Source organism: Podarcis muralis, chromosome 4 (assembly GCF_964188315.1).
Source record: "Podarcis muralis chromosome 4, rPodMur119.hap1.1, whole genome shotgun sequence".
NCBI lineage: Eukaryota > Metazoa > Chordata > Lepidosauria > Squamata > Lacertidae > Podarcis > Podarcis muralis.
In genome coordinates, this window is record NC_135658.1 from 22,121,848 (window position 1) to 22,141,684 (window position 19,837).

The following is a 19,837-nucleotide window of genomic DNA, read 5'->3' on the forward strand; positions in this document are numbered from 1 at the left end:
ATGGAGTCACAAAAATACATTCATCCTGGACCTTCTGCATAAAAAAAAAATAAGGGCTCAGCCACTGAACTATGACTCTTCCTGTCCTTAACTAGGTAAGGGAAGTTAAAACTCTCAGGGGAATGTGAAACATTTCAGAAAGGGGATGTACCATTATCAGAGAGCACCCTTACCTGCTAGTTTTATCCAAAAGTGCTTTGGCCTCTCTAAAAATAAGATCTTCTAACCATGTAGCATTCCTTTTTAAAGACAGGTTTCCAATCACTGACTACCTTCCAATGGCTAAAAGGACATGATTCTGTGTTAAAGCACAGAGAGATGCTCTAAATATATGAAACTATTTTCTCCTTGTGGATAAATTAAAGATTATCCTGTGTGGCAAATTTTATAAACAAGGTGCTAAACAAACATAAAACTTTAATGAAAAGATTGCACCCTCAAATATGCTACATAACATTCACCATTATTTCCATTATAGCTTTTTGAAATATTATGTGTTGGTGGTTTTGTAATATTTTTAATAAACTATCTCATTTCAACATTAACATTTGTGTCGACATAATTATCAGAACAATTTTTGCAATGGCTTTCTAGACAGATGTGAATTCACTTCACAAAAATACCAGGTTATGATTCTGTCCCTGTACACCCAAGGTTACTTTGGGAGAGAATCTGAGATATCCGAGATACCAGCACTACTTCCATGCATTTCTTTAGCATGGTATGATAATATTCCATTCCACTGGACAGATTTCTCCCACTCAACATAGGATAGGACTTCTGTCCTGAACAACAAAGAGACTCTCAACATAAAGTGAAAGTATAGGCAAATATTTTCATATGTGAATATTTCCCTTTGAGATGAACTGAACTAATGCTTACAGAGTCAAAAATATGTTATATAATAGTGCTCATTATACCCATCATACTCTTTTGAAACTTTCTGCATTGTTCACTTCTGTGATCTAGAGTGGTTTTCATTCCTCTGTTGATTCTGAGGGAGAGATTCTTAAACTCATTCTTCTAACCTTGTTACGTAGCACAAACCTGTAACAAACACCCATGCCAACAGCAGCAGTCACTGTGGAAAGGACCAACACACTTCCTACAATGCTACCTACACTGACACCATTCCAGTTTTTTGAAATTGGCCCACTGTCAATGCTGCCCCCATATCCTTCCTTTAGACAGTCAGGAGGGGCCCAACCATAAGAACAATGGCAGTGTTTGTGGTTGTTGCATATTCCCCTATTATGGCACTTTGTGGCATTGCAATCATACTGCAAGAGGGACACATTCTTGCATTCCCTACGAATACACATCATGCCAGTGCCACAAGGTGTACCGTCTTCCACTGCTCCAAGATCAGCTACCTCCATTCCACTGTGGTAGTCTGTAGCCCAGCAGTTACTTTTGCCAATGGTGGTTTGAATGATGGTTTGGTGTTCCTCCAAGGTAGGTAGCCCATAAATATTACTACACTGCATTCGGCCACATAGAATATTTTCAGCTTTGCATTTCTTAAAAATACCATGTTCAAGGCCACAGTTGCCAAAGCGATCACCTCGAGCATTCAGTCCTCTGAAACAATCCTGTGAAGCTCGTACGGTTTTCTTGCCAAATATCTTTTCGCACTGCCCATTAGGAGTACTACAACGACCATGATAGCAATAGACTCCATCACCGCAAGGGGCACCATCTTGTACATAAACATCTTCTGGACATTGGTCTGAAGTCCCAGTGCAAAATTCAGGAAGATCACACATACTAATACTCTTTCTGCAAATGGATCCAGCGGGACGGTACTTGCACCTGGCACAGCACAGTCCAGAAGAACAATTGGCAAATGGATGCAATGTGCAATCTGGCCTGCAACATCGATCCGATTGACACTGTGCAGCTGAACCACAGTCACATTGCTCTCCTTTTTCCACTACTTTGTTCCCACAGTATTTGAGTTTATACATTTGATCAGGGTCTGGTGGAATCAACAAGCAAGGTGAGTCCTTTAGATTGAAATATTTATGGTAACTGCAGTTGCTAAACTTATCAGTCCGTGAGTACAAAGCAGACATAATGCAGGCACGTCGATCACATGTACAGTCTGGTTCATCATGGCTCATACCAAGATTATGTCCAAATTCATGGGCAAAAAGTACAGAAAAATCAAACAAATTGAAATTTCTTGATACTTCAACACCAGTAGCCCTGTTATCACAAATTTCTGCTACATATGCTCGTCCAAGATTCCTTCCATACGACCTGTATACAATTAAGTGAGCAGCATCATTCTTTAGATGGTTAAGTAGAATGTCATGTCTCCATACAGTAAAAGCTTTAAGTGTCCTTCCTAAAGTTTTACCAATATCTATGAGGTTCTTTTCCGTCCATATCTCCAGTCCTGCTACAGATACTTCAACCAAAAATGGCTCAAAAAATGAATTTACCATATGGATGGTCTCGAGAAGTTTCATAGCTATATCAGTTTCATTTTTATTAAACTTAACGTATCGTTCATGCTCCACCACAAATGCCACTTCTGCATGTCTCTTGTGTGGCCACCAGAGTTCTGCTGGAGGACTTCTGACAGCCACTTGCTTTCTGTCTTGGATCACGGCCTCTTGATGCCTTTGCTCTTCCTCCGTCAACCCACACCTCATGTGCATGGCACCCTCCTCTGTTTCCAGTCGATACACCACATGCTGAAAGGTAGCAGATGGCTGGACAGGTTCAATTTGATATGTCTCATTGTTAAGTTGTAACAGGCCCCTGAGTCCCTCTGAGCAAGTGCTGAGAGTGACTGAAGAGAGAGGCTTGTCCTGTATGAAACCACTGTATAAACAATCATCCCTGATGTAATGATAGTCAACCTGGAGGTCCCCTTCCTGATTGTACGTAAAGATGGGGAAGTCTTTAGGAACAATGCCCTTCTTCTGCTGGAGATGCACCACCTGGCCCTTCCCCTCAATCTGCAGCAGGTAGCTGACATACCGGGTTTCCTGTAGTCCATACCTAAAGCTCAGTTTCCTTGGAATGGTCACCTCATAAGAGGCATACCTAAAGCCCTGAGGTGGTGTCTGGCCACCAGTCTCACTCAGGAGATTCCTCAAGAACATAATGAGCAGCCATGCCAGGCTGCCATTCATTTTCCCAGAAAGATGAAAGAATCTCTTGAAGCACCACCTCTGGCATCTTATCCCTGAGAAGGAAGTCCCAAACAGTTGTTACCAGATAGATGGGAAGGAGGCTATGTGTGAATTAGAAGAGGAGGAAGATATGTTGCCTAGTAACTGCCAGTGTGCTCCATCTGTGGAATGGGGGTGGAGCTTGGAGGATCAAAGATGGAACAGAATGGTAGAGGAAGAGCAAGCAAGAGAAGGTTCCTAAGAAGTTTCTGCCTGAGGGGGTTGCAGGAAGAAGAGCAAAAAAAGAGTCTTATAGCACCCCATGGACTGACAAGTTTTATTTTGGCATCAGTCAGTGGACATGAGCTCACTTCATACATTGGATGGGTCATAATCCTCAGTTGTCATGTATGGAATATGAAAAGTATTTTCTGTGACAATTCAATCAGCATTTAAATGTATGCAAAATATAGAAACTGGCTTAAACATAAAGACCCATGTGAAAAGGGAGCAAGAGGATGTTGAAATTGTCCATCAACAACTAGCACAGTCTTTCCCACTATGACAAACTGCCTTTCTATATAAATTATGGCCATTATTTCTACATTTACCTATAAATGAACAAATGCCAAATTTATGCCAATCTTTGCCACCTTGCATTTCCCTTTTTGGTGATGGATTTTCTCATTTTTAGCGATGTACATGTGGCCATCCCACACCTAATACTGGTGATGAGGTGTTCTGCATATATTTAGAGTGGAAGGGCAGGGCCTGAACAATCATGGGGCCCAATCTGGACAAAGTGGTACCAATTCTAACTTTCAGCTTTGCCTGCTACCTTCACCATCTGGAAGGCACGTTAGACTTCCTGTGGCCGTTTCCCTATCTTATATGATTCAGGAGAATGAACCGAAAGAAAACATTGCCCTTTAGAGAACCTCAATTGGTAGATGAAGGCTATAATCAGCAGAACAAGCCTTTGTGATGTGTGGCAGTTAATGGTGGTTGGCCAACAATGTAGCAAACACAAAAAACAAGAAAAAGATCATGAAAGATATAAAAGACTAGACCTGAAAGAGAAGCCTGGGTAATGTGCTGTATTTAAAATTCATAAGGAATCAGCAAGGAGAAAGGAATAATTTTAGGATTAAGGTGGAACAGATGGGGTGGAATTTTGATAGTGATGGAAGGCCTGTACTTATTTTAGATGGGCTGAAAATAATGTTGGATAATTTTGAGCCTCAAAGATACCAGAATGCAGAGCCCTGCTTACTTGTTTGAACTACAAGCTATACAGTTATACGCATATGTTATATGAGGGGATATCATTCCTTTATGGGGAAGGCCAGTACGGGGTTTGGGATCACCACCTTTGAAGAGCTAGGGAGGTCTGGCGGTGGGGGTAGATGTTATAGGTTTTGAGATGCGGAGATGCTTGAACCCCTTCCAATCTACACCCCATCCTGAGGGAAGAGGGTAGGGTGAGCAGGGATTACTCATCTCCGTCACTGGTGTTGTGCAATGCCAGGTCTATAGGCAATAAAACCACCACCAGACTTTTTTATCTCGCAGGGGGTTGACCTGGCTTGTGTGACGAAGACCTGGGTGCGGGAAGGCAAAGTAATCACCTTGATTGAGATGGCACCCCCGGGTTTCTCTGTCCTCCACCAGTCACGGACTGTGGGTCAGAGGGGAGGGGTAGCATTAATCGGGGAGGATTGCTCTTTCAGGGCTCAGCCAGCACCATCGATCTCTGGCACTGAATGTGTTGACCTGGTGTGGGGCACCAAGGAGAGTTTGGCTGTCTGGCTGGTGTACCAACAACCTAGCACACCGGCAGCCACCCTGTCAGGCCTGCTGGAGGTGGTGGCAGGCTGGGCCTTGGAGTTCCCTAACCTATCGGTTCTGGGGGACTTCAACATCCATGCCGATGCCATCCCTTCCTCTTGGGCTCTGGACCTGGTATCTTCCATGGTGACATTAGGGCTCTCCCAGTTTGTTTTGGGTCCCATACATCAAGCAGGCCACACTCTGGATCTGATCTTTGGGGCAGGTATAGATGTGATCATCTATAGGTATAGCTGTGCCCCCCTTGTGGAAGTGCCATCGTCTGATCACTACGCTCTGAAAGCCAGGATTGACTCCCCCCCCCCCCCGCCCACCCGCTTGGGTGGCGAACCTATTTGGGCTCACCCATGGAGGCTGATGGATCCTGATGGATTTTGTCAGGCCTTGCGGGACCCTGCTCCCCCCGGCAGCTCACTAGATGAGCTTGTCAAGAACTGGAATAACCGGCTCTTAGTGGCCATCAATGAGATTGCATCTAAGCGCCCTCTGTGACCCCACCGAAACTGGGCCCCCTGGTTTACCGAGGAGCTCTGGAAAATGAAAGAGGACCTCAGACGGCTAGAGCGGGCAGCGGGCATGCAACGGGGCCTCAAGAACATCTTATAGGATGCTTAGGAAAGCCTAGGACAGGGGTCAGCAAACTTTTTCAGCAGGGGGCTGGTCCACTGTCCCTCAGATCTTGTGGGGGGCTGGACTATATCTTTTTTGGAAGAAATGAATGAATTCCTATGCCCCACAAATAACCCAGAGATGCATTTTAAATAAAAGGGCATATTCTACGCATGTAAAAACACGCTGATTCCCAGACCGTCCGTGGGCCGGATTTAGAAGGCAATTGGGCTGGATCCGGCCCACGGGCCTTAGTTTGCCTACCCATGGCCTAGGAGATGGCAGTGAAAGCTGCTAAGAAGTTTTACATGTAGGATCACACTACAAAATGCGACCTCATCATGACCCTTCACAATAAAATATAGACATCCTGGAAGTTTTGTTGTGTTCTGTTCATCCAATAACAGAGGTTTCTGTTCACTAGCTCTTTGTCCTGAAGGACCAACATGAATCCTAAACCTCTGGTGTTATTTGAAGAATGGTTAAGGAACTCAAACTTCCTTAATAATACAAGGCTACGATAATTTGACAGCCACACAAAGTGTGAAATCCCACTTAAAACAGCAGGGGATACCCACAGATATCTGAGTGCAGTATTGTGCCCTTTTGCAAATTGTCTTCGGTAACTTGCCTTAATTGAGAGTTTCATATAGGTTTGTTTGTTTTAGGGAGCCTTCATGCTGAAACTATTTCGCAAGGCACATCAGTTTCCATCTGAGCTCCAGTTGACAAAAGGTTGATAAATGGATTATTTCATGAAATATAGTGATAGGTGTTGTCAGACCTATTAAATGTGGTAACTTTTCTGCTGTCGCTCCATTCCACTGAAGTTTCCAGCTTGTCGGGAGACAAGATGCCACCACTGCCTCATTCATGGTGCTACACACCCTTCATGCTGGGCAGGTGGCAGCACAGCTGTGTGTGATGCTGACATCTGTGTGGGGTGTTGTGGGCTCAGTGGGTGGGGGAAGTATATTCCGCTCTGGAGAGGATAAGGAAAGCACAGGAGGATGTTATCAGTGGCTTCCTAGCAGTCATGCAATTCCTTTCCCTTAAGGACACATCAAAAATGGATCATGGGCATAATTACAAAGCATTTCTAAAGAGAAGTCTGCTTTATCTGTTCATCTGTGTATAGCACCATCAGTGTGTATGGTGGTTTATGGAGGTCTCTGCCTCCAAGGAAGAGTGGGAGGAAATTCAACCAACCAACTAACCAGTCAGTTAAAAACAGACACCACACAGGACAACCAGATCATGGAACTATTGCAGCAACCACATCATGCATTTGATGAACGTTTATGCCACAGTAAATGCTAGGCCATCCATGACCATCTGTCATGGATGCTTTAGCTGAGATTCCTGCATTGCAGGGAGTTGGACTAGATTCTATGATTCAAAGTGCTGCAAGGGTACTGCAGTTGAATGTGGGGCTATTGTAGCGGCATGACTCATGGGTGCTTTCTCCTGGAATGCAATGACATGCTTTGAGCGTAGTATTCTTTGGTAGGCTAAACCAAATCTTTTCAATCTTCACTCAAAAAAAATATTTGTGGCCTTCAGTCCACACACCAACGTTGAGATGGTGATATAAGAAAAACATTATGAAAATGAATTTTTTTAAAAAAATTTGGTTGGAATCTTCCATCTCCCAATGCCATTTGTATTTTATGGAGTGCAGTTCAAGAGCAATTTTAAAGGAAAACTGCATCCAGTTAGCAGGAGACGATAGATGATAGATAGATAGATGATAGATAGAGAGATAGATATAGATAGATATAGATAGATGATAGATAGATATAGATAGATAGATGATAGATAGCTAGATAGCTAGATAGATAGATAGATAGATAGATAGATAGATAGATAGATAGATGATAGATAGATGATAGATGATAGATAGATAGAGAGATAGATGATAGATAGATGATAGATAGATATAGATAGATGATAGATAGATAGATAGATAGATAGATAGATAGATAGATGATAGATAGATAAATGATAGAGATGAGAGATGATAGATGATAGATGGATAGATAGATAGATAGATAGATAGATAGATAGATAGATAGATGATAGATGATAGATAGATGATAGATAGATAGATAGATAGATGATAGATAGATAGATAGATAGATAGATAGATATAGATGATAGATAGATTAGATAGATTAGATAGATTAGATAGATAGATAGATGATAGATAGATAGATGATAGATAGATAGATAGATAGATAGATAGATAGATAGATAGATGATAGATAGATGATAGATAGATAGATGATAGATAGATAGATAGATGATAGATGATAGATAGATGATAGATAGATGATAGATGATAGATGATAGATGATAGATGATAGATGATAGATGATAGATGATAGATGATAGATAGAGACATAGAGAGATAGATATATATATATAGATATTGCAGAATAGGTTTTGTGAGGCATCTAAGCATGTACACCAAGTATAATGCAATGTTTGTAATGTTCGTTTTAAGGACATTAACTCTGACCCATAGACTTAATCGGAGAACTGTCCATCTTTCTAAGACCCAACAGATTTCCCCTCTATTTACTTCCCAGTTTTAATTTGACCGTGTTTTCTACTTGATTAGAGACTAACCAGAGTCCTAAATATTTGATGACTTTTTACTGCAATCCAAACTCCCACAGTAATAATATGTGCTGGGGGGGGGGGCAGCCAGGGGAAATGTCTTGGACCACTGGACTTGGACTATTTTGTCTTGCATTCTGATAGATTGCTGGATTCTTGGATTAAAACCAGCATTTTGGAGACTGAGTTTTCTGGTTTGTGCTGCAATAACAGTGTTTAGCGCAACAGGGCTTTAATGTGGAGAGTCATATTTTGAGATGTGTTGCTTTCACCTTTGTGCCTGGTAAGCTTTAACCTTATTAAAAGACCACCACATATGATGAAAAGAACCTTCTTTCTCTTTACATTTCCAGCACTTATTTGATTTATACATTTTTTTGCCAATTTATTCAGTGTTAGATACCTGTCGATCTATCATTTTCATATAAATTTCTCTTAGACCATAACATGCTGTAAATTTTATATCCATATTCCACAATCGTTCCCATTGGGTGAGGAAGCCACCTTGGTCAAAGGAAGCCCAAGAGGTGATACCCCCCCCCATGGGCACACCACCACCATTGCAGAAGGGATGCTTGTTTCTGGCGAGATCTCGCCTTAGGCGGCGAAACGGAAGGCTCCACGCCTGGTTGGCACCACCATGCTGTGCATTCTGGCACCAGCTGTAAACTCAAGAGATTTGCTCAGGTCTTCTCTGCTCATTTACGGCTATGTAATTGGATAGGCTTGCATATCAGACATCCTGTCTGCAACATTGGTGTATATAAGAATTGTGATTGGACTTAGCGTTTTATTGCTCTCGTTATCTTATGATAAAGTTTTATTGCATTGCATGATGTTGTACTTTTATGTATGCACCCTGCCAAGTGCCGCGGGAATTTTTAATGATGATGGGTGGGCTTAGCAAAATAAATAATTGTTTTAAATAAATAAATCAGTAATGCAAATCTGTGAGGGGCGATCGCTCTTGGAAATCCTCTTATTTATTAGATTTATAGACTGCCCTTCATCACAATATCTCAGGGCTGTTCACAATATAAAAATACAAAAGTATAAATAAATAGTTAAAACAAAAACAACAAAAGGAGAACCCCCCTCCCACAAACACATTTTAAAAGCTGTGGAATATTAATAAGCCAAAAAGCCTGGTTGAAAAGAAATGTTTTTTGCCTCGCGCCTAAAGATATATAATGAAGGTACCATGTGGTAGGGGCGCCGACATTGAGAGGGTGCTGTCACATCACCACCCAGCTCCTGGGCTCCTGAGCCGCCAGACAGAAGCTAGGATGAGCAAAATAAAGATCTAAAGATCTCGCTTGTCCCAGCTGCCGCCCAGCTCCTGGGCTGCTGGGCAGAGGCTGGGCCTGGGGCATGTGGAATGCACTCAGCGGCGGGGTGTAGCAGCCCCCTCAATTTTGGGTGGGTACTGCCCCCTGCCCAAAAATATTGGGGGAACTGAAGCCCACTCAGCCCCCTATACCCAGTGCGCCTGCTCCCTGGTTTCCATACCTGCTAAAAAGAGGCTGGAAAGGACAACCCAAATGTTCAAGGGGCTGGAGCAATGCCAACTTCAATGATAGGGTCACCATATTTGCAGCTTTTTAGTTTGGGAAAAAGGCGTGTAAGTGGGGGAACGAAAGAGGTGTGTGATGCGGAAAAGTGGATGGAGAGGTGAGGAATTTCTCTTTCTCTCGTTAATTCTAGAATCACGGATCATTCAATGCCGAAAGATACAGGACAGGCAAAAGGAACTATTTCTTCACATGGTGCACAAACTGTAGAATCACCTCAAGACCTAATGATGGCCACCGATTTGGATGGTTTTAAAAAACAGAATAGGCAAAATTATGGAAGATAAGCCCATTAATGGCTATGAGAAACAACGTACCTGTTTCTGGTGATCCCAAGCGGGAGAATGATGCTGTGCTCATTTCCTACTCATGGGATTTCCGTAGATGTATGGCTGGCCACTGTGAGAACAGAAAGCTGGACCAGAAGAGATTTTGATCCAGTAGGGCTTTCCTTATGGCAAGGAAGAGGTTTTGTGATAGTGCTTAACAAATGAATTCCTAGCCTAGATGAAATCTGAACCAGGGACTTTCTTGCTCATAGTTCATTCCATGCTCCCCTATACCAGATCATCCCTCTAGCCTAGCTTACTATTTTAGTCCTGTCCAGTCATTCAGGTACTGAACATTAATGGTGTTGGTGGTGAAAGCTGGTTCATTTGCACTCCTGAACAGAGAATCGGAACAGTCCTGTGCAGACAATCAAATTAACCATGCATGCTTGTCAGGGGCAGAACGTTTCCTGCACACACCTATTCACACCCCATATGTGTACAGCTTCCACAGATACTGAACAACAGATCAGGGCTTTGATGTTTGAATCATAGACTTTTTAGAGTTGGAAGGAGCTGTCCAACTCACAGCTCAAAGCAGGAATCTGCAGAACTCCTGGCATATGGCTCCTGAAATACTACTAGGAATCAAGAGGCCCATCGCCTCCTGAGGAAGCCTGTTCCACTGTTAAGCAGCTTGCAGTATTAGGAAGTTTCTCCTAATGTTTAGCCAAAATCTGCTTCCATGCAAATTCCACCCATTAAATTGGTCTACCCTCTGGAGCAACAGAGAACAAGTCTGCTCTGTCTTCAGATATCCGAGGAAGACTCACATCATATCACCACTTATTGGCTTTTTGGTTTATTGTCTCTTATCTTTGGAAGGGCAGGTGTCTGATGGGTTTAGCGTTCATATTGTTGAGTTCTTCTTTTCAAGTTATTGTAGGACACCTTGCATAGGCATTTTCCAGAAAGGCAGTCCAAAAATATTTTAAAATGATAAAATAAATCAATCTTCTCTTTTCCATATTAAATGCACCCTGCTCTTTCAGCTGCTCTCCATGGCATCATTTTTGTTGACTTCATCTGAACATCATCCCACTACCATCAGCAACAGTGGGAGTTGTGGTCCAACAACATTTGGAGACCCAGGCTTGGGAGGAGACTGCTCTAGCTTGCCGATGCCTTTCTTAAAATGTGGCAGTTGGACCTGGATCCTGGAGGGATGGTTTGTGTGTGTGCATGGGCCACAGCCCTACTCAAGCCACTTGTTCTTCAGCTGAGTCCATTCACAGCGATGCACTTAGGCAATTATAAACTCTGGATTTAATGGTTTTATCCAAGGCTTTTTTCAGCTGGAGCTCACCGGAGCTCATCTCTGGCACCTCTCAAATGGGTGCCATTGTCATTCTAAGAGTACAAAGGAAGCATTCATGGTGAGCTCTGGCACCTCTTTTTCGAACAAAAATAAAAATATGGCACTGGTTTTATCCCTCTCTGAGGGAGTTCTTCCTCAAAAGTGCTGCCCTGACTGTACTACTATCCCTTCAAATAAATAACGGATTAGTAAAGGAAGCGCGAAGAGGGAGGAGACCCAAGGGACCTGTCCACACGTGTGTACTGAGGGGGAAACCATCCATCTGCCTTTTGCCCGTGTGGACTAGAGAACGCCTTCCCCGCACTGAGAGAGGGCGCGTGCACACGAGCGCGCCATGAGGGGCCGTCACTCCCTCATGAATTTGCGGCAGGGCCGTCTCTCTTCCGAACCCATCATCTGTGTGGCGCGCGTTAAGTAACCCTGGGCGCCCAAAGGCGCTGAAAAGCGCGCGCTCCGCCGCCGCCATCCCCGTTGTGTGCGCGAGTGTGTGTGTGTGTTTGTGTATCTGCTGAGGGGCGCCAGGGCGGGAAGGAAGGAGGGAGGGAGGGTAGCGGCGGTCGGAGCAGGAAGGCGGGAGGAATAGCGCATGTCTTCATTTCTGAGCGCAGCCACTAGACTCCTCTCTCCCCAGCACCACCAAACTCTCCACCATCTTTTGCATGTGAAACATTTGCAGCCGGACAGAAACCTCTGCCAGGGCTATGGAGACTGCGGGAAAAATCCGCCTCAGCAGGATGGCTTGCTGAGGGGAAGAAGGAAGGCGGGAGGGAAGAGAGAGAGAGCTTTATCCAGAGACGAAAGGGACGAAAGAAGAAGGGGGGAGAGAAAGAGAAGGGAGGGGGAGGGGGAAAAAACCACCCACCCTCTTCTCTTTTCTTCCCTACCCCATTTTTAATTTTTTTCCCTCCCTCCCCCCTTTTCTCAATTTTGTGTCCTGCCCCCCCTTCCCTCCCCCACCACCAGCGTGTCCTCAATGCCTCTCTGAACAACATCTAGGGAGAGAGCGTGAGGAGGAGACCCGGGGAGGCAAAAGAGAAAGAAGAAGATGAGGATTATTTGCAGACAGCTTGTCTTGTTGTTTTCTGGCTTTTGGGGACTCGCAATGGGCGCTTTTCCTAGCAGCGTGCAAATAGGTAAGCGCTGCATTGGGCTGGGAGGAAGAGGAGGGTGGCGGCGGACGGGGAGGGGGAGGACGGGACGGGGTGGAGGGGGCGAAGAGGGGACAGAAAGAGTGGGGAGGGGAGAAAGGAAGAGGGTGGGAGGTCAAATGCGGGCCGCAGGAATTGGGGGGCGAGGGCATGGAGAGCCCCTCCATATACCCTCGTGTTTGCGTGATGGGGAGCAGGGCGGCGTGCAAGGGGGGGGGGAGGATGGTGATGCTTATGCCTCCGGGGTAGGGAGAGTCATGCATGTGTGAATGCGTGCGTGTTGTGTATAGTGTGTTGGCAAACTTGGGAAGATGCTCTCTGAGCCAACCCCCCCCCCCGCAAGGCTCACCCTTGAGCTGCCTGCATCCCCAATTCAGGATGCTCTGTGGAACCTCGTCTAGCACAGCCTGCACGTTGCAGTAACCTATTTGCCACGGAGCGGGAGGAGGGATAGCTCTTCTTGCTTCAGAGCCTTTCCGGGCACTACTTGGAAACTTAGAGCATTTCCAGCCCCCCCCCCCCCTGCTAATGTCGATATTCCCAACCCCCTGGCCTCCCCCTGCCTAGCACCAGCTTGGGTCTGTGCCTCTTCTCTGCCTGGTCCAGGTTGCCTTCCCTTTCTGCTTCCCCCCCATCTTTGGATGGGACGCAGCTCTTGAATCCCTTCCAGTTGCAGCTCCATCACTGCATCATTTCTCATGCACTCCAAAAGGTGTTGCTAATAAGGCTGCCGGCCCATAGGCTGCAGAGGGACAAAGTTCGTGGTGCTCCACTTCCCTATAGATTATTCTCCCTGGTGTCCCAAGGTAAATGCACATCTGCACAGGCACACAGAAAGGGAACGTGCCCGTATACCCCCCAACAGATGTCTCGATAGAAGATCCACTCTTTAATCCGCCTGCCACTGAATACCAGGGAGGGCCAATTTAGCAATGTGTTCAACGTTAACAGAGATGGATGCTAAATGGTTTCAAAGGTCGCTCTCATCACAAGAGATATGGCTATTTAAGGGATGCAGGACCAGTGCAGCTTGGGAGCCCCACTATGGGAAAAACAGGAGCTGGGGTCCTGAAAGTCTCGTAAACCTCATATCTCAGTGTGCATAAACATGTATTTTTTACAAGGAGGACCTAAAGATGCTGTTTAATAATAATGTAGAGCTGTTTTCACTATAGCTGCTGCCTGACACAGAAACAATTAACTGTGACACTTTTTATTGTTTGGTATCATTTATCTATTGGTAGGTGGCCTCTTCATCCGAAACACAGATCAGGAATATACTGCTTTTCGATTAGCAATTTTTCTTCACAACACCAGCCCCAACGCATCTGAAGCACCTTTTAATTTGGTTCCTCATGTAGACAACATTGAAACAGCAAACAGCTTCGCTGTAACAAATGCCTGTAAGTAAAAAAAAAAAAGTCATTTATGTAAAGTTGCCGTCAGATGACAGTGAAATTAAGAAGAGAAAGCATAATTACATTCCTCTTCAGTTTCAAAGTCCCCGTTCCCTGAATGCATTGAAACCCTAGTTAGTTTCTATCCTTGGTGAAATCCCTTAGGCTTCCTTGTACTGACTAACTGGATATGGCATTTACTTTAGCATTATTACTGTAGTTTCTTGCTTTCTGGTTTCTATGGTGATGCATTTTGTAGTTGTAAGTGTGTGTGTGTGTGTGTGTGTGTGTGTGTGTGTGTGTGTCTTGATCAATTTAGCAGCCTCCACAATCTCTCCTCTCTGCCAACAGGATATGGCATGCCTTGTCTGTGTTTGGAAATAACCCCTAATATTTGTGATCACAAGTGCTTTCTAATGGCTAGAGCAGAAAGGCGGCTATGAAAGCAGTGGTGTGCAGGGTAATATATTGGAGTGGCTTGACACTGCAGTTGATCTGGTGATGTCACTTGAGGCTGCCCTGCTCCTATATTCTGGGTTGTAAATGTCGCTTATCATCTCGTAATGCATACATCCTGTGGATATGTCTCCATGCATCCATACATTGGTGCCAAGTCAAGTTAGTATCTGATCTACTTGATTGCACACACTACCCCAACTGGAACTGTGCCCCTGTGTATACGCGCTAGTGCATTCACCACATATTCTTTAAAAGGATGCTTTCCCCCTAGATATGATAGATTGTTGTTGTTGTTTTAAAGGCTATATCTGAAGACCCCCATTTTCAGCATCCCAGCCTGCTAAAACACTGAGCAGGACATATGTGAAACTGAGAGCAGGAAGGCACGCAAATCATGCCTCTTGTTTCCATCAATTCAGCTTCAGTGGATTTGGTAGCTCTGCAAAATCAGAGCTATCTGTGTCACAGTGAAAAACCTCTTTCTTTTAAATTCAGTTATGAATCTTGAAAAATGTACGTGCATCATTTCAACTTCCAGTTCTCCCACATGCCTTCTCCCCCTCCTTTTATTGCATCGTTGGTTTGTTTGCTTTGTCCTTAAACAAGCAGTTCCAAACACTATTTCTTTCAGAGGTAGAAATGTATTGCAGAGGATTTTCTTAGTGCATACCCTTAGAGTATATACGTACAAAAAAACAACAGCTGAACTTTCTCGCATTAATATCTAATATGATATTTCACATCTAAACATCAGGATACATCTCATAAGCTTGTTCCAAAAGACAACCTGCAGGGCAGCCGTCAAGTGGAATTGGAGCGATTCTTTTAAGTTTTTCATGACCTTGGCACCTTGTTTAAAAAGGAAAGCTTCAAAATCCACACAGTATGCTCTCCTCCTCCCAAGACGTCTTATGCAGAATGATTTATGCTACATAAGTGGGAATTCTTATGCTATGTATTGATAGTACTGGAGGAAAGATTCCTGCCAAAGTATGCTTCATTGACAAGTGTTGCAGTCTCCTCGAGGTTTTTGCAGGCACTGGGCATGGGTTTCCCAACTCGAGTTAACACTTCATGTTTACAGCTTTGGGGTACTTATATTCAAATGGATTGAGAACCTAAGTTTGCATCTTGCCCTCCGACATTGTTTTAGAGATTATGCTATACAGTACTGTCAAGCATCTTTGCTTAGGATATCAAGTATTTTGTATACGCACACGGCTAATCAAGAGATTTTGAGGACAATTCTGATATATATGGAATCACACACACACGTATGGAAGAATGATTTTGGAAGCAGCAATTATAGTTCTCTGGACTCACTAGTTCTCTGGATTAACTAGTTTTAATTTTCTGTGATGCAGGCAAAGCTCTTAAGTGATGCTATCTTTTCTCCTGGGTTCCCCCCCCCCCCGCCATCTTTTAAAACAGTGTTGCAGTTCTAAACAATTTTAGTAATCGATTGGTGACAAATTATATCTCACACAGTGGAATTTTAAGGGAAATTATGTGCATAATTTAAAGTACTCTGACAGACCATGCTCAAGCCATACTTCCAGTTGTGTCTGCATCCTAAAGTTATATACTCTGGGCATGGTGCACTTGGAGTCAAGTCTCATTTGTTTTGATGGATAATTTCAGCATGTACTCTGCCCATTCACATGGATGAAACTTCATTTAGCCGGATGGACCCTTTACGGGCAGTTGCTTTTCTTTCTTTTGTTTGTGTGTTTTGAAGTTGTTGGGTTTTGTATTTTTGGAAGGGAGCAGTCAGAATTATTTCAGTGTTTGGAGAAAAACTGCTCTCTGCTAATGAAACATGGGCGAACTGACTGACAAATGAATGAACATATCACATGTCCCTTAAGCTACACATGAGCAGAATCCTGAAAAAAAATCAATTGTCTGATAGCTGGAGGACATTGGTTTCCATGTGATTGCATTTGCTGGGTTGACAGAAGCTTCCAAAGCACAGATGTGTGAGATGTTCTAACCTAATTAAAGATATTTATGGGGAGGGGGGAATGCAGTAACTAATACTGTGGCAAGCCTGACAAAATCTGATTATTATGGAGTGGCTTTTGTGGGGGAAGCGATGGCAAAATTCAGAGCAATTCAGTTTAGAACACAAGTGTGTGTGTGTGTGTGTGTGTGTGTGTGTGTGTGTGTGTCCCAAAATGATACGGTACAAATGCCTCTCAGCTACTGGACAGAAATGAATATTCATGTGAGGTCAAGCATAAAGATCTAAGACGTGATCAGTTCGCTTTTTCCCCGTTTTTCATTTCACTGCAGAGGTTACTTTTTGAAGCTGCAGTGCTTGGACCATTTTGTGGGTTAGGGACAACGAACAAGGAGCCTGAAGGAGCTGTGTCTTAAAGATGAACTAGCATAATCAGGAATGATACAGTAGATGCATGTGGAATCAACTGGATTTTCTCTCTCTCTCTCTCTTTGGTAGACTGCCATGATGAGCTGGCTGCTTTTCTGGCACCTTGATATTTGAATACAAACACTTACAGACTTAAATCTATTCTCTTATGTTTTGCTTTGTACAAAGCCAAAGATATGTTCTATTTGTTCTGGCTTTGTGCAGGCCTCAAACCTTAAGAAACAGGTTATTTTAGCATAAAGATTCTATTGTGGTTCAATAAAACTGACATGATTTATGTTAGTTTAGTTCTCATTTCCTCCTGTTTATGTGCTGAGCCTTCCCCCCCCCCCCAAATATATTGCTTTCGTAGTGCATATTTTCTTGCAGGTGAGAGAAAAGTGTGTTAAATGAAATTGGGCTACAGTTTATTGCTAAATATGGATTGTGCATAACTTTAATTGCTAGAGTGTTATAAAACTTAAATCCGTATCATTACAACAGGGTTCCATAGTGATTGGCATAATATATGCAGAAATATATATTTGCAATTGCACTTTTTAACCTCCAAATGACATTTGGTTTTTAATGGCCTGTATAGGAGTATATTTGTTCCACTTCGTGTTAGAAATAGTTTTTTATTTTATTTTAAAAAATGTAATGAACTTTACAATGCATTAACACACTTCTGCATACATATTTTTTATAAGTAATCATCTGATGACTTCCTATTCTAGAAAATTAATTAATCTGGACAAGTGTGACAAAAAAGCATGTTGACCTCCAGATGTAACCATTTCTTTTGCAACAGTCCCAGATATTCTGTTACAAAACTGCTGGTGAGAAGCAATCCTGCAGTTCCCCCGCAGAGGACAATGCAAAATTAGAAAGGATAAATCTAGAATTGTGCTGTCAACATTTTTTTCTCCTTAAAATACTTCCCTTGCAGCCTGACAGTCCTAGTCCTTCCCTGGTTCATATTGGTCCATGTACATGAATTAGGCAGATGTTGATTGTTGGTGAAATCAGTCACTGTCCTTCAAAATCAATGAGTTAAATTTCCAGCTTCATTGTCCCAGAACAAATAAATAGTTTGTCACCCAGTGCATAACCCAGTTGAACCAAACCAGATGGAACCAGTCTATTGCTGTTGCCCCATTCAGATGTAATGTTGGCAATCACCAAACCATGATTTGATGATCAGGAATATGTTGGGGACTTCCCTTCTCACACCTCCTCTTTAGTGCAGCCTGGTGTCCCACTTGAAAACAATGGGAATGACTTACTTAGGTCAATTGATTTAAATGGATCTACTTTGAGTACACTTAGTCAGCAATAGCCCTAAAAACAGAGAGAGGATCAACAGCTATCCATCATTAGTTAGCACCTGGGCAGCAGAATGTGGATGCGTGCAGATCACCTGACCATAGTTCTCTTCACTATAGTTAAGTGCATTGTATTTTTATTTATATTATAGTAATTATTTCTAATATTTCATTCATACATATAAATCAACAAATACAAATTTGATGCAGATCTATGTCTTCTTTTTTGGTTATGTGTTTCCACTTTTTGGATTAGGTGTAAGAGATCACCCGACTCCTCTTGCTTGGGCATCCCTCCCTTTTCAGTTTGGGAGATAATTGTGATTGGCATTTAATCAGCACTGAAGTTATCGCCAGTGATAGCACCCATCCACAGTTTGCAAAACTGCTTCTGGCCATAGTTTCAGACTTTGTTTTGGTGCTATTGCTAGTGAAAGTGTTGGTGCAAATGCAATACTAACCATGGTAATCTCTAAAACTGAAAGATTTGGCATTCTCTATAGCCAAATCAAGATTCTCTGACTGAGTAGGACTGCATCTGAACTGTTGATTTATGATCCTACACCTGCTGCACCAGCAATTACATGTGTTGTAGGAAAATTGACACAGTTCAGTACTGTATCATATAGTGTGGTGTTTTGCTGGCTTTACAGGGATAGTATCTTGGTGTTGTTGGCTGATATGCTGGTACAAGTGTTAGAGATCACTCTGTGCACCAGAGTGTTGTTTAGGTAAAAGTGACTTTCCAACCTGGTGCCCTCCAGATGTTTTTGACTGTTTCCCCCATCATTCCTGACCATTGGCTATGCTGGCTGGGGTTGATGGTCCTAAACATTTGGAAGGCTGGGGAAAGCTGAGATAACATGAATGTGATAAAGGTAACGTATGAATGTGACTGAAGAAACTTTTAGAAACATTAACATAGAAGTACATTTCTCAGGAAGAAAGGACACTAAACAAAGTGTGGGAGGTGTGTATTCATTGCATTATAGTGTGTGAACCAACACCATTATTATTATTATTATTATTATTATTATTATTATTTAGTAGTAGTATACCACCCTATACCTGCAGGTCTCATAGCGCTTATCAATTTGTTTCAGCTTAACTATCTTCTGGAGGAACGTGTCATCTCGATGATGCTATTCTGTTTTAAAACAGGCAATAAACAAGCAAGCTTGCAGACTTTTTAAAGACTGTGTCAGGTGCTTAAAAAAAATAATCTAATTTATATTAATCTACCAGATGTAAAATATGAGAGTTTGCAGTACTCAAGTCTTCTTATTCTGGAGCTACCACAGTTAAAATAATTGAAAATTCTGAGGCTGCATATGATCCTCAGATGCTTACAGGTGGTACATTCAGCATCGTTTCCGTGATGGAAATATTTGCCCCGTTTATAGAGTAGTGTATGTGTGTTGGTGTGCATGTGCACATTGAAATGGATGAGTGTGTGGAGGACTTCTCAAAAACCAGAACTTATAGCTGTAGAGGTTGTATGTCGGGGCATGTGAAGCTTAAATCATTTTCTGTGTTTCTCATCTCTGTAGTTCAAATAGTAAAACTGCATTGGTTAGAAAAATATATCAAATTTGAACAGATGGAGACAAGGTTTACAATTCATTCATCTGTTTGTAATGCTGTCTCATTTTTCATCATCTTCCTACAGAGGTCTTCAGAAAACCGTCTGGTGCCTCTTTTCAGTATACAGTGTC

At 42.9% G+C, this 19,837-nt stretch overlaps 2 protein-coding genes across 15 annotated transcripts in view; one reads left to right on the top strand and one right to left on the bottom strand.

The window, feature by feature from the left end:
* Window positions 1-977: 977 nt before the first annotated feature.
* Window positions 978-3,161, bottom strand: LOC114595302 (disintegrin and metalloproteinase domain-containing protein 20-like). Its single transcript, XM_028725606.2, has one exon. It carries the CDS (start codon window positions 3,144-3,146, stop codon window positions 978-980), a length of 2,169 nt encoding a protein of 722 aa, XP_028581439.2. The 5' UTR covers window positions 3,147-3,161.
* Window positions 3,162-11,971: 8,810 nt separating this feature from the next.
* GRIA4 (glutamate ionotropic receptor AMPA type subunit 4) overlaps window positions 11,972-19,837 on the top strand; it is a 224,268-nt gene continuing 216,402 nt past the window's right edge. For 5 of the 14 annotated variants that reach the window (XR_003706310.2, XM_077927028.1, XM_077927027.1 and 2 more), the window contains exons 1-2: window positions 11,975-12,555; window positions 13,815-13,973. Coding sequence is in view for 12 of the 14 variants with exons in the window: in XM_077927028.1 (XP_077783154.1) it covers window positions 12,468-12,555; window positions 13,815-13,973 (247 nt within the window). In the remaining 2 variants the exon portion in view is untranslated. Of the gene's footprint in view, window positions 12,556-13,814; window positions 13,974-19,837 lie in introns of all 14 variants that reach the window. The other 9 variants (XM_077927023.1, XM_077927022.1, XM_028726179.2 and 6 more) reach the window with 4 other exon arrangements.

Bases quoted from the DNA above. Each gene is read 5' to 3' on its own strand.
- LOC114595302 (XM_028725606.2), bottom strand. From the start codon at position 3,146: ATGAATGGCAGCCTGGCATGGCTGCTCATTATGTTCTTGAGGAATCTC.